The 13,949-nt window shown below is 46.5% G+C and overlaps 1 protein-coding gene across 1 annotated transcript in view; it reads right to left on the bottom strand.

Annotated features, from left to right (window-relative positions):
• Positions 1 to 404: 404 nt before the first annotated feature.
• The window catches only part of TUBB3 (tubulin beta 3 class III), a 31,962-nt gene continuing 18,417 nt past the window's right edge, over positions 405 to 13,949 (bottom strand). Inside the window, exons 2-4 of the mRNA XM_085640121.1 lie at positions 5,986 to 6,094; positions 3,828 to 3,938; positions 405 to 2,109 (exon numbers count right to left, since the gene is read on the bottom strand). Of these exons, the coding sequence (XP_085496247.1) occupies positions 1,034 to 2,109; positions 3,828 to 3,938; positions 5,986 to 6,094 (1,296 nt within the window). The 3' untranslated portion in view covers positions 405 to 1,033. The remainder of the gene's footprint in view (positions 2,110 to 3,827; positions 3,939 to 5,985; positions 6,095 to 13,949) is intronic.

Here is a 13,949-nt window from a genome sequence, read left to right on the forward strand (position 1 = left end):
CATTCTCAGCACTGTCTTATTTAACATGAGGACTGCAACAATGAAGACGGACTATCTGCTAATGCTGTTGTAAGCAGGTTGTAAACATTTCAACTGAGGAGGAAAGGTAAGGAGAAGAAAAACAATGAAAAATGACGCTGGAGGAGTAAAAAAGAACGGGTTAAACAATCTAGACCTGCAGAAAAAGCATGAGGAAAAAATGTAATAATGACAACCAATGGAACAAAAATACAATTAAGAAGAAGAAATAAAGTGGTGGTGCAAAAGGAAATAACCGAGAAAAATTAAAAAAGCAAATGTAGGAAAGTAAGGAAATTAAATGTTTTGGGATTCTTTTTAGGCTTTGTATTTTTGGACAAATAGTGGGGCTGTGAATGTTGACAATAAATGGAGACCCATACAGATAGTTTCACATTCTGGGAAGAGAATGCAGATACTTTAATATTCTATATAATATGCAAAAAGGTTTATATAAAAGAATAAATTATGTCCAAACAATATTAAACAATCATGGAAACGAGTCTGTTTTTATTAATGTATTTAAAAAATGTGTTACATTTCTGGTAGTTCCACTGCTTTAATGGAAAATCGTGAAACCTCCTTGTGCCGACGACTCCTCAGAATCGAATGTGACTTACAGGTTTTCACATTGGGCAAGACTACTTCAGAAATGAATACTGCCACAAGAAATGTCTAGGTCTGACAAGCACTGGAGAGCAAAACGATTTATTAAGTATCCCGCAATCGAAAAATAACAAAATGACAGAAACCATAAAAAAAAGCTTTTACTTAACTTTATAAATTAAAAAATTATCCGGGACTACAGTAATCCGGGAAGTGGCTATAATTCAGTAAAAAACAGAATATTGCAACTATCGCCACGCCAAATCATAAGCAACAAGAAGCTATGGACAATGGTCAGCTAGATGAGTATTGACGACAAAGGACTTCTTGGACCTGTAAGACATGAGTGAAGTTGATGCATAATGTTAAGTTAAGAGATGCCTAAGACACTAGCGACATGGGTGGGCCTTCACTTCCCGCCTTGAGCCTCGGATTCCTCCTCGTCATCTTCATACATTTCACCTTCTTCTTCAGCAGTGGCGTCCTGGTACTGTTGGTACTCGGACACAAGGTCGTTCATGTTGCTCTCGGCCTCGGTGAACTCCATCTCATCCATGCCCTCGCCGGTGTACCAGTGAAGGAAGGCTTTGCGCCTGAACATGGCAGTGAATTGCTCAGATATGCGCTTGAATAGCTCTTGGATGGCAGTACTGTTTCCGATGAAGGTGGAAGACATTTTGAGACCCCTGGGAGGGATGTCACACACTGCCACCTTCACGTTGTTCGGGATCCACTCCACAAAGTAGCTGCTATTTTTACTTTGGATGGCCAGCATCTGTTCGTCAACTTCCTTCATGGACATGCGTCCCCGGAAGACAGTAGCGACTGTCAGGTAGCGGCCATGGCGAGGATCACACGCCGCCATCATGTTCTTGGCATCAAACATCTGTTGGGTGAGTTCAGGAACAGTCAGGGCCCGGTACTGCTGGCTTCCACGGGCTGTGAGTGGGGCAAAGCCAGGCATGAAAAAGTGGAGACGGGGGAACGGGACCATATTGACTGCAAGCTTCCTAAGGTCAGCGTTGAGCTGACCAGGGAACCTCAACGAGGTAGTAACTCCGCTCATTGTAGCAGACACGAGGTGGTTCAGGTCACCATAGGTGGGGGTGGCCAGTTTGAGGGTCCGGAAGCAGATGTCATACAGGGCTTCATTATCAATGCAGTATGTCTCGTCTGTGTTCTCCACCAGTTGGTGAATGGAGAGGGTAGCGTTGTAGGGCTCCACCACAGTGTCAGACACCTTTGGCGAGGGCACAACACTGAAAGTGTTCATGATGCGGTCAGGGTACTCTTCCCTGACTTTGCTGATCAGGAGCGTGCCCATGCCAGAGCCGGTGCCACCACCCAGGGAATGGGTCAGTTGGAATCCTTGCAGGCAGTCACAGTTCTCACATTCTTTTCGCACCACGTCCAGGACGGAGTCCACCAGCTCTGCTCCCTCTGTGTAATGACCTTTTGCCCAGTTGTTACCAGCACCACTCTGCCCTGTGAAGTCAAGCACAAGAAACATACAACTTTAGGACTTGAACGACATGAGTTAGCTCATCAGAACAGATGAGGCCATCTGGAAAAAGAATTTGATTGAGGTTTCACGGCTGTACCCCAGATGTCACCTTAGTATCTTTAAGGCACATTACACAGCTCTCCCAACCATGTGTCTTAGATGTTTTAGGGAGTGCTCTATCAGTGAAGCAACAGAAGGGCCACCTTCCCAAGGCAACATTCTCCTACAAGATATTTCAGCCCTTCTGAAAAGAAAGACCTTGAATGCCTGATGGATATTCGCTTCTTTATCGTATAATAATAACAGCTATATTTACTGAGCAGTATATCCGCTGCCATCTTATCATGGATCCACATCTCCAACCAATGTTTTACATAACTATATTCACCTACTATGCTATCTCGTCCTATCACAAGGTCATAATTCCCTGGCAGCTAATGAACAACACAAAAAAGGGCTATACAGGTATACACTGATGGAAAGGATAGAGGCTGCAATGGTCTTCTTTTAAGTTTTGGAATTTTCCAACATGATTAATTTGCTCTTGTGTACTGCTTGTCTGATGCCAACATCATGATGGATCGAAGTGTCCTTCTGCAATTCCTGGCCCCTGCACCACCCAACCCATGGTGAAGTCTGTGTTAGTGTTTGGGTCATGTCTTTCTCTGGTATCAGGTGTTCTGGACCTAGTGGGGTTGAGCTGGTCTGCTCTTGGTGAATTATTCATGTGTTGGTGCCCTGTGGAAGCAAGGCTTAGCCAAAACCCAATTTCTCCTTTCCAGAGCCCCTCAACCTCCTCAGACAACGAGAGCACTGTGCTGACTAGGAGACAGGGTCTTGTGTGGTGCATGTACAGGTAAATGTAACTGTGATGGGAAGTGCGGGTCTGGATTTGCTCATGGATAAATACATGTACCGTCTGTTACTGATTGATTTCCGGGACATGCCTTTTGATGCTTGCTGTATACATCGCAGCGCGAGTGATGGAAGGTGGCTAACTTGGGAGCATGTGACATTTGTGTGGTCGATCTGCCTCAACAGAAGGCTGAAAGTGAGACAAGAGAGGGAGCAAAGAGCCCAACTGCTGAGGAAAACTCAAGGGTAGTAGTAAAAGTCCAGGAATGAAGGCCTTGTGCCTGGGGCACTATTTCAAGATGGGCCTCCAATAACTGACTTCAAATGGCCTGGGAAGAGAGTGATAGCGGTGCAAAGACACAAAGTTGAGCCTTGGGCAAGACCTGAAGCGTGTGCAGCCTGGTTCCAGGCTGAGGAGCAATGAGACCTGCGCTCTCATCCCATATCCCATGATGCGCAGATAATGGGATGAGGTTCTGCTTCCTTGGGTCCAGTCGAGACAGAAGGAAGAGGTTTGCATAGTAAAGATTACCACAAAATGCTCTCCACCCTTATTTAGGCCAGCCCAACGTGAATCCCTCTGTTGTTACTTGGGTTACAGCTAAAACACAAACCCTGTACCTCTGAGGGATAGTACCACATTCACCTGGCCCAAACCTGGGCTGCTTCCCACCACAAAATAGATGCCTGTGGGAATTCAATGGCAGCCCAAAAAATACAGAGGGCAAGATAAGACAGGAACTAATGCTAGCAAATCCTTGGAAAAACAAACACAGCTATACCAAGAGGAGCAACTAATGTATCCATCACAAGGAATCCAGCACATCCTGCTATAGATACGTACCAAAAATGAAGTTGTCTGGCCTGAAGAGGTGTCCGAAGGCCCCAGATCGTACACTGTCCATGGTTCCCGGCTCCAGGTCCACCAGGATTGCTCGAGGGACATACTTGTGAGCTGCAGGGAAAAGGAATGGGTTACACCGGTGTGCACTTTAATGGAGGAAGATGTGTCTATGTGTGAACAGTGAAACACTGCACTGGCACAGAACTATGAAGAGTGATCTACAGGGATTTGTAAACAGATGCAATGATGGATCAAGAGAAGGGCAACATGTTCTATGTATTCATACACTGCCTCGTGCCCCGGCCCCGCTCGCTCACTCCTTCACCATGGACTAGAGGCATGGAAGTGTACTGATTCATGGTCACCTGATAAGGAGGGTGTTTTACAAAGGTCTTTTTTCATTGAGACTTTAAGTTTCGAAAGGAGGCATCATTTTGCGCTTCTTTCTATCTATGCTTGGGCAAAGTCTGTGGGCGTGGGGGGCTATTGTTAGCCAAGGATAAGAGTGAAAAGACACCTTTGTAGGACAGGAGTGATGGGCAACAGTTTGTTTATCAGAAAAGGTGAGTTGCACCTTTGCAGGGAAGCGGAGTAACACCTCTATAACATAGGTTAGGAAAAAAGCACCCTTGTTGTGTGAATTCTGAATGGGCTGCTTCAAAGAGAGGGCCTGTAGTGCTGGAAGGCAAGATTTACTTAGGGCATAACCTGGGGATTCAGATGTTGATCTGGCCATACAAATAAATAGGGTGGAGAGGCAGCACATAGTGGAGCAGGACAGAAGCACCTTTGTGAAAGCGGTAAAGAGCATCTTTTCAGGACAGGACAAATAGGAATCACTTTATGGCAGCAGAGCAGTGAACAGCGCCGTCGCAGGACTGGCTTCTTTGCGAGGCAGGGTAGTGTTGGGGCACCTTTAGTTTCAGAGCACTTTGTGGGGTAGGACAGGTAAGGTGCGCTTTTGTGGATCGAGGCAGATGAGCCTTTGTGGGCCAACGTTGTGGGTCATGTAGGAACAGGAGCACCTTTGTGGGTCAAGGCAAGTGAGGGGTGCCTTACTGGGACTAGGGGTGGGCAGTGAACTCCGCACCTTCAGCAGAGTTTGTAGAGTTTTGTAAACTCTGCGCTCCACTGGAAGTGTGGAGTTTGGCAAAACCTTTGATTCCGCCATGGGGCGGGGTTTGCCCCTGCCTCCCACCCCTATTAGTAGCGTTACCAAACTATAAGTAAACGCAGTGTAGCTTACGTCCGCTTCATATAGTTAAACTTAAACCCATAACATTGCCCCTTGTTTAGGTTCCCACTTACTTAGTATGGAGCATCCAGCGCATTTGTCCTACGTGTCTCTCCCGTCTGGGACATTATATACTTCTGAGAGTATCCGGGTATTTATAGGCAGGTGCTCATCTGTCAAGTGTGTTATAACAGTGATACCACCCACATCGTTATGCATGGGTGACATTAAGGCTGCTTTTTACAGAATACAAAACTTGTTTTCCACTGCAAGAACGCCACAAATCACCTGTAGATTGTTACAACACACTTGACAGACTAGCACCTGCCTATGAATACCCGGGTACTCTCAGAAGTAAATAACATCCCAGACTAATTTAACACAACTTTACCAGTAGTTAAAGGGCGGAGCGGAACTCTGCAGAATTACACATAGTCTTTATGCAACATTGTGGAATTCCGCATAGTGCAACTCCATGAACTCCGCCCACCCCTAGGGACACTTCTGTGTTTGGGGTTAAGACAGGTGAGAAGCATCTTTTTGGGCCAGGCCAAGTGAGGAGCGCTTTTGGGGTAGAACAGGTGAGGAGCACCTTCAGTGACCAGAGCAACTGAGGTGCGCTGTTGTGGGTGAAAGTATGTGAAGAACCCTTTAGTGGGTCAGAGTAAGTGGGAAACATCTTTGGGCCGCACTTTTAAGGACCAGGACCAGTTAGTAGCACCTCTGGCAGCAGGGAGTGTGAGGATGACCTTTGGGAACCAGGGCAAGCGAGGAGCGCCTTGGAGTGTCAGGGCAGGTGAGGCACCTCTATTTGGGCAAGGAAGACGAAGAACACATCGGTGCGGGAGGGAAAGGTGAGCTCCACATCACACAGACAGAGGCAGGCTGGAGGCCCAAGGAAGAGCGTCAACGGACAGTACTCACAGGAGGCCTCGTTGTAGTACACACTGATCCTCTCCAGCTGCAGGTCAGAGTCTCCTACGTAGTTTCCACTGGGATCTATTCCGTGCTCGTCGCTGATCACCTCCCAGAACTGAGGAGCAAAACAAAAAGATACAAACAGTCGTGAAAGGGCACAAGGCACCACAGACTCGAGGCACATATCTGAATGGGCAAGCTTGGTGGCTGGGGGGGTGTCTCTGCTGAGCACACGAGGATCAGTAGTGTAGGTCCAGTAGCGTGGCCAGTGTGCCATGGGCCTTAAACCTAGGAAGGAAATGGGCCTCTTGTCTTCTGTTTTGATTATAAAATACAGCAGTAATTGGGGTTCTTCAGTGCTTTAAATGGGAAAAAATAAGTGCAGGTACTCATGGATATAAGCTAGAGGTGTGGTGAGTGGGCAGGGCTAGGAGCGGGACTAAGGGCAATTCATGAGGCTACTTTATAGCTTCTATACCAGTTGCTGCACATACAAAAACGCATGAGAAATGCTTTTATATTTGAAAAAAAAAAACAGGTCAACTCATTACACAGAATGAAAACCAAAAGTGATGATTTGCTAACATTTCCTTGTTTTGAATATTTGCAGCTTTTTTAATGCCACACTGTTTTTTGCTATTGTTTAGTACAAAACTATATATTCGAGCGTGCACACACTAAGAAACAAGCAGACATGCACACACAAAGCATCCCACACATTCCCTTTAAAATATCTCCCTAGAATGTCCCAATTATCTCCCTTTTTCTCTCGCTTGTCTCTCACAAAAACATGCACACACACAAGCAAACACCCAGACATGAGCAGAAACTCCCACAAAAGACTCAGGTGGTATTAAAGCCATTTTAAACTCCTTACCTGCCATGACTGTCTTAAATGCTGCCGTCAGTGGACTGCTTTGATTTCTGTGTTTGCACAATAGCGTGACTGTGATTGACAGTAGAGGGCCTGAATGGACCATGGTCTGTCAAACAAAGTGTGAGGGTGAACACCCGGACATTATGCAAATGAGCCCATGCTGAATAGTTCAGCTGGGGCTCAGCTCCGGGCTACAGAAGCACCTTGGGTGCCAGAGGAAGGTTCCACTCTGACAGGCTAGTGCTCACCAGCACTAGAAGCCAGTGAGCATACCTTTCATAAGTACCAGTACTCTCCTCTGCAGTAGAGAAGTGCTGGTACTCAAAGTGATACAAATAAGAAGTTCAGGTACTCAGTACCTGTGAAAATGGCCCATTAAAAGCACTGGGGTTCAGTGGCCCCTCAGGCCTCTGGGTCCTGGTGCTACTTCACCAATGGAAGGTACGCCCCTGACAAGATCATCTTGCGGATGTATGCTGGTACATGCAGGCTCCAGCAACGGCCCATCCATATGGGCTGAGGGGCCACAAGCCCCACCATTTTCCAGGCAAGAAGAGTGCCTGTCAGGCTGAACAAAGGCCAGCTTGACAGACAATCTTCTAGTTCAGGTCAAGCTAAATGTTCAGGCTCCAGGATGCTTGATCTGAACGTTGCCAGGCTGAGCATTTCACAGCCCTGTGGGCATGACCTCCTCAGCCTGGCAAAAGTGCCTCGAGGCCCTCGTCCTTGTGACGAGGGGGCGTGTCACAGATTGCCTCGGACCTGAGTGCTTCAGTTTTAAGCCCTGAAGTGCCCAGGGCCGAGTGTCAAACAGTGACACCTCATCACGGAGTGAGGTGGGGGTCAGAATTATCCCTGACCCCATCCCACTCTGTGACAAGATTGGGACTGCTGCCTTCCCTCATTGGCTGACCTAAGTCACAATCCTCCAGGGTCCTCCAAGGCTCTCCTCCCGGAGAGTTGTTAAGGTAAGCTTTATGTATTTTTTATGTTTGGTGCGTGCGTGTATGTATGAATGTATGGGTATTTGTTAGTGAGTGTTGTGAATGGGTGTGCGTCCGTGTGTGAATGCATGGGTGTGATAGAGGTGCATGTGTGTCTTCCCCGACCCACTCTCTGGTAATATTACTGGCCGCCACTGGCAGGCTCTCTATGATGGGAGCATAAGTTTGAAAGCAGCCATAGCCCTTGGAAGAGTGTCTCCTCCCCAGGTACATGCAATACCCGCTTGGGGGAAATGCTACTGGCCCAACAAGAGCCTAAAGCGTCCAAAGGTAGTACGTGGAATATGGCACAAGCAAGTGGCATTTAGTGGTAGGGCACCCGAGGGAGGGGTCCGGCGTAAGAGGACTGAGGCCAAGTTGCTAACAGCATGGGTGTCTTTTTGACCACAGTTAATTAGGAAGCTCACTCTCATACAACGCCCTCAGAGTTTGGGCAGCTTCCCAACACCCAAAAAAAGGTCAAAAACTTGGGTGTTGATAGATTAGAGGGGGACCGATGGGACATGTAATTGTCGTCTTGCTGTTTACCACTGTATAAAGACCTTGATGCTGAGGTATTAATGTTAAAACGTCTTCACATTCTTGCTGTGCATGGTTTCTGTAATGCAACTATGGAAAATGCCAATAAATATATATTTTTTTAAAACAAAAAACTTGGGTGTTACGTTTGACTCTATGCTCTCCTTTGAAGGACATGTTAACCAGGTCACTTCCGCCTCCTTCTATACTTTAAAAATACTGAGAAGGATTCTCCCATTCATTCCAGTTGACTTGAGGAAATTAGTGGTTTCTGCACATGTTTTATCCAGAGCCGACAATTGTAACAGGCTCTTTATGAACCTCTGCAAAAATTGCCTCAATTAGTTGCAGATTGTGCAAAATGCTGCAGCGCGCCTCTTGTTGAATATCCCAAAACATAAATCGGCCTCCACGGCGCTCAAAAAGCTTCACTGGTTGCCAGTGAAAAGGCGGATAGAGTTTAAAGATCTCTGCATTGTGTTCAAAGCCACTCATGATATTGGGCCGGCATTTTTTTTAAAGAATTTGCAGCCTTATGTTCCTACCTGCCAGCTCTGCTCGGCATGCTCTCATAATCTGGTAGTTCCTAGGTTTAAAAAGTGTGCCTGGGAGGGAAGGAGTTTTCTGGTCAGTACGACCAGACTCTGGAACACACTTCCGGTGCACCTCAAGGAAGAAACTCACCTGTTGCCATTTAGGAAGGCATTAAAGACGTGACTTTTTAATCTTTGAGGCTGTCTCTATTGGTCTTGTCTGTTTTGTGCTAAGCTAGTGCCTTGATACCTTTGGGTGAATGTTTTGTGCTCTATAAGTCTCCTTTTCATTTCATTTCATTTCATGATGCTGAAGGAGAAAGCTCTTTCCAAAGGAGCTATCCAAGTTGCTAAAGAGTAACAGATCAGAGTAAAAGACCTACCCCTGGTAGGTGCTGAAGGTTAGTTCTATAGGTAGAAGCTACCCAAGCTTCTAAACCAAAGTGTGTGCTGCAGGAAGGAACTGGCGGATGTGCTGAAGAGGAATTTGTCCTCGTGTAATGTAACTGGTGCTATGTAAAGTGCTCTGATACCCGATTCGGGTCACGTTCGCGTTATATTTAACTCTGTTAAAAAAAAAAACAAATTAAAAGGACACTTTCCGGGGGAGCTGGCCAAGGTGCTGAAGCGAAATGATGCTTTCCAGGGGAGCTGGCCAAGGTGCTGAAGAGGGATGACTCTTTCCAGGGGAGTTGGCCATGATAAAGGGCGAAAGTTTATAGTAAAGGAACTTTCCTTGGTGAGGAACAGGTATATCTCTGCCTAAACGACCAATCTAAAATGCTGACAACCGATAGTTATGTTAAGAAGTTAGCCATGGTCCCGAAAAGTACTAGTTTCCCTCAAAGCAGATAGACACGTAACTGAAAACAGATAGCTCTAGCCAACGAAGCTTCAGCTCGACAGAAAGCAGTATTACATATTCCGAAAGGTGGAATTCTGAATTGTATTCTGTGCGGAATGTCACGAAAATACAGCTTTGCACAGGAGCTGTCTTTGGATAGATATGCTGCTGACAGTAGGAAAAAACAAAGCTTGTTTACAATGCAATGGCTCAAAATAAAGTTGATGGATTTTACTATGGCAGGAACAAGTGCACCTGTCTGCCCAGCTAACTAAACTTCACTAAAAGGAACATTATGTTGCAATGCAAAACCAAATACCCGCTGAACTTCTCCTGTTATAGATGCACAACCATAACCCCCATGTACTGCTCATGACTTCACACACGATTACTTAGATGACAACATTAATGTCATCACAGGTGACACCATGTTTCACCCAAAATACAATGGGTTCCATTCTAGGCTGTAACTGGGAAACAGGGACTGTCCTTGCGCACTGAGTAAAGTGTGGGGCGTTGCTGAGTCCAGAGCCCACTTTCACATCAACGAGTAAGCTCTGTAACCCTCTGCTGAACACTCTGCCCCTATAAATTATGTGAGTATGGCTCTTTGCCAAGCCAGTGTGTTCAGGCCTTGATCAGTGGGTTCAGTTCTAGGTTTGTAACCAGATCCCTGTTCTTAGCTACAACTCCCAGACCTGCTGGACATAGTCTGCAAGAGTGTCCAGTGGTCTTGGGGTGCAAGGACTGGACTTTGGCCACATTGTTATGTAAGACCCGCCCTCCACTAGCCCACTGGGCATGGCCTTCAGCTGTGTCCACTAAGCAGCACACGCAGGCCATGCAGTCAAGGCCAATGCATAAAGCTTCTTCTCCCACGCCTCATGACAGTGTTCCTTTGGCTAGTAACTTCTGGGCACAGGGCTTGGCTTTCAGCAGGACCCTCCAGGGACTGACCTTGACTCCACAGCAGCTTGCCGCTTTATTGTGGAATTCGGTTACGTGATTTGTGATGTCATCAGTGACCTCGTGGTTGAGATTATGAGTACTGTTTTTGGTTTGGGGGAGTTTGAAATTTAAATTCCACAGTTTTTTTCGGTTTTGCATTTTAACTATAGTGGGCCATCAACTACAGTTTTTTAGGGAAATTTCAGTTAATATTTTTTGGATATAATTGTCTGGATGCATGTGTATAAATGTCTGAATGAAATCTAAATTATGAACATAGTTTATCTTGCTTTCTCTTTCTTTCACTCCCTAAATCCCCCCTACAGTTTATACGCTCACACTCTGAGTCACTTGACATAGCAGTTTTTTCGAAGTGGCTAACGGGTAAATATCCTTTTTTCTATAAAATGAGAACTTCACCTGCACCTCTCACCCCTTGCCACCATCATTTTATGCATTATTTTGCTTTCAGGGGAACTATTTCACTGTTTTGTGGGTGTCCCAATAAACTCAAGCTAATCTGGCCCTTCCACAGTGGTGTTGGGACGTGGATGCCCCTTGCATGATGTACAGTCGTATTCCCTTGCCCAGGAGTGTGTCTGGGGGCATAGGGGTGTCCTGTGACATGAGTGACGTCTTGGTCCTGGAGGGGCACATCAAGCATGCCCTTGTTTGTTTCACTGTGGAATACTGTCCTTGTAATGGGTTTAGCAAGTAGAGTGGTGGTGGCAATCTACAGTGTTTTGTAAATCATTACTTTTTGGCCAGACCTTTTAACCTGTGTCACTGGAGTAGAGGCCTCTGGCCCTCTTGTACAGGGATCTGCACCTATGTGCTAACCCAGGTCCTCACACTAACATCACAGCGCATGTTATGTGTGTGTGTTATGTGTGTAGCCTGTCAGGTGCATCCATTCTGTGTTTGAGTGAACAAGAGTGAATAAGTCCTTTGGATTCCATTTGGAAAGGCCTAGTCTGTCCATGTATACAAGATGGAGATGAGGTTGTTTTCAGAGACAGTGGAAGTGTGTTGCTGACATTCTTAAAGCTGGAGGGAGGAGACAGACACTGAAGTAGGGTAAATAGAAAAGGGATCCTTTAGATATTTGATTAAGTCCTCTTGCTGAACGGTGTTGCTGATTTTTCTTCCTGAGCACTGCCATGTGATAGATAGATAGTTGGGTGAAGGGTGGGACTGCTGTCTCTGTTGTTTGTTCAGAGTGTGAAGGGTCCTTAAGGTGTGGCTGTTGATAACCAGGTGAAGAAAGCTCACACCTCTTTGAACCTCTGTTGTGAGGGTCCTACACTGGTCTCAGCTTTCTTGTGAGGAGCATCACTCTACACAAAGGCTGTGTCTGGAGAACAGTCTGAAGAGGACACATGAAAGAAGAACCACCAGTTCTGAGAGTGCAGATAGAGAATCCACATGCCTTCAGTTTGACTGAATAACATAGAAGTGTTCGCTGCAGAGCCACTTGTTGCTCCAGTTCCAAGTTTAACTTGACCCAGGAAGAGAGTGTGCCAGACTGTTCCACTGTGATCCTTAAGTGATGCCAAGACGACTGCACCGCTGTACTGTCCTGAAATTGTGCCTGAGCAGGCTGTGCCACTACAATCCTGAAGTGGTATCCGAAATTTGACCAGCGCACTGTGCTAATGTGATCCTGAAGATGTAGCCGAGCAGACTGTGCCGCTGTGAACATGTGCTTGGGCGGACAATGCAAGTGTGACAGACTGGAATGTGCCTGTGCATATGAGCTACTGTGATGGCTGACTGCACTTGTGATGACTGCTAACCCTGCACCGTAACCGGAGCTGGGGTTCTCTGCTTGCAGAACAGTGCCTTGAAGCAGCCCCGTGACTTCTGATGCCCCGGTTCACTACTCAACTCACCCGAAGCCCAGAACCGGGATTGTGACCAGCCGGAGACCTGCAATGACGCTGGAGTCTGCAGACCTGCACAGGCTCTGGGGGACAGCCTCTGCTGCTCCCAGTGAATTTGACCCAAGTCTGAAGCTCTCACAGTTGGAACGCCCCTCTCAGAAGAGGGAGAGCCAGATGTGTGCTCTAGGTTCCTGCCATGAACAGTGTGAAGCTCTTCAGTCATCAGATACACCCACTGTTGGGACTGTTAAGAGCAACTGAGCACATGAACTCTAAGGGGGCAGGAGGTAGAGCTGCACCTGTGTCTGTGTCCACAGACAGACCTGAATCCATGAATATGGGAGAGAGTGGGATGAAGAAGTAAAGCGACAGATAACAGATCCCTGGGTACAGAGGCCACATGCCAGTGGAATGCCTGTATCTCTATGCTGTAGTGTGTAGCATTACATTTACTGTGTGTATAAAGGTTTTATTTAAAAAAAGACAAGAACTGGATTGGACATTACATTGTTTGCCCTGCTGGCTGACGGTTGATTCCTGAACTTGAAGCATCCCTACACTACTCTCTGAGAAGCCTTTGTCTGCTCGCCATCGCTACCCCTGACAGTCAAGTGCTGAAAGTGTTGTACTTGGTCCAGTTTGCAGAGCCATAGCAGGATGGGCCCTGGGAGATTCGAAGTGAATAACCCCAGCCCCAATGGTTAATGCTTGCCCTGTGCCTCCCCAAATTGGGTTTGACAAATGGCATATACCATATAGAGGACACAGTGGATATCTGTAACTGTGCCCTATGGTTCACTTGTGAAGGCCTTTGATTTGGTCTTTGCCGGGTCTCACCTGTGTTTGCCGTTCCTAACGTTACTTAAGAGAAGGGTGAATGATGATGGATTATAAACTGCAAATGTAGGGTTTGGTGGACATTCTAACCCAAATGACCTATTTTGATGTTATGATGTTAGGTACGGATCACCTAAAGAGGCGCCTGTCTCTACATTTTAGGAAGCCCTCGTTGTTCCCCTTATTTTCACTTTAAGGATGAAGAGAAGCAATGAGGGCCAATGATGACCTAAAATGGATGGCGAGAGATGACTAGAGGTCAGTCCTACCTTCTCCTTTTAACCTCTAAACAAATGCATGCTGTGATTTGTAGGCCTGTGAATGGTGATCCCTTAGACCCTAAACTCTGGGTTCTTGGACTCAAAATGTCCCCGTTGTCTCTCTATTCCTACACCATTTTCACTGTCCTTTCCAGGACTCATGGTTTATGTATTTTAGGCGACCTAAATATCTGGAAACATAACTGGACAGGGCTCAAGGAAGAGGGAATGGGCAGAGAGGGCTTACCAGGGTGCATGTGTAGGG

Source organism: Triturus cristatus, chromosome 12 (genome assembly GCF_964204655.1).
Source record: "Triturus cristatus chromosome 12, aTriCri1.1, whole genome shotgun sequence".
NCBI lineage: Eukaryota > Metazoa > Chordata > Amphibia > Caudata > Salamandridae > Triturus > Triturus cristatus.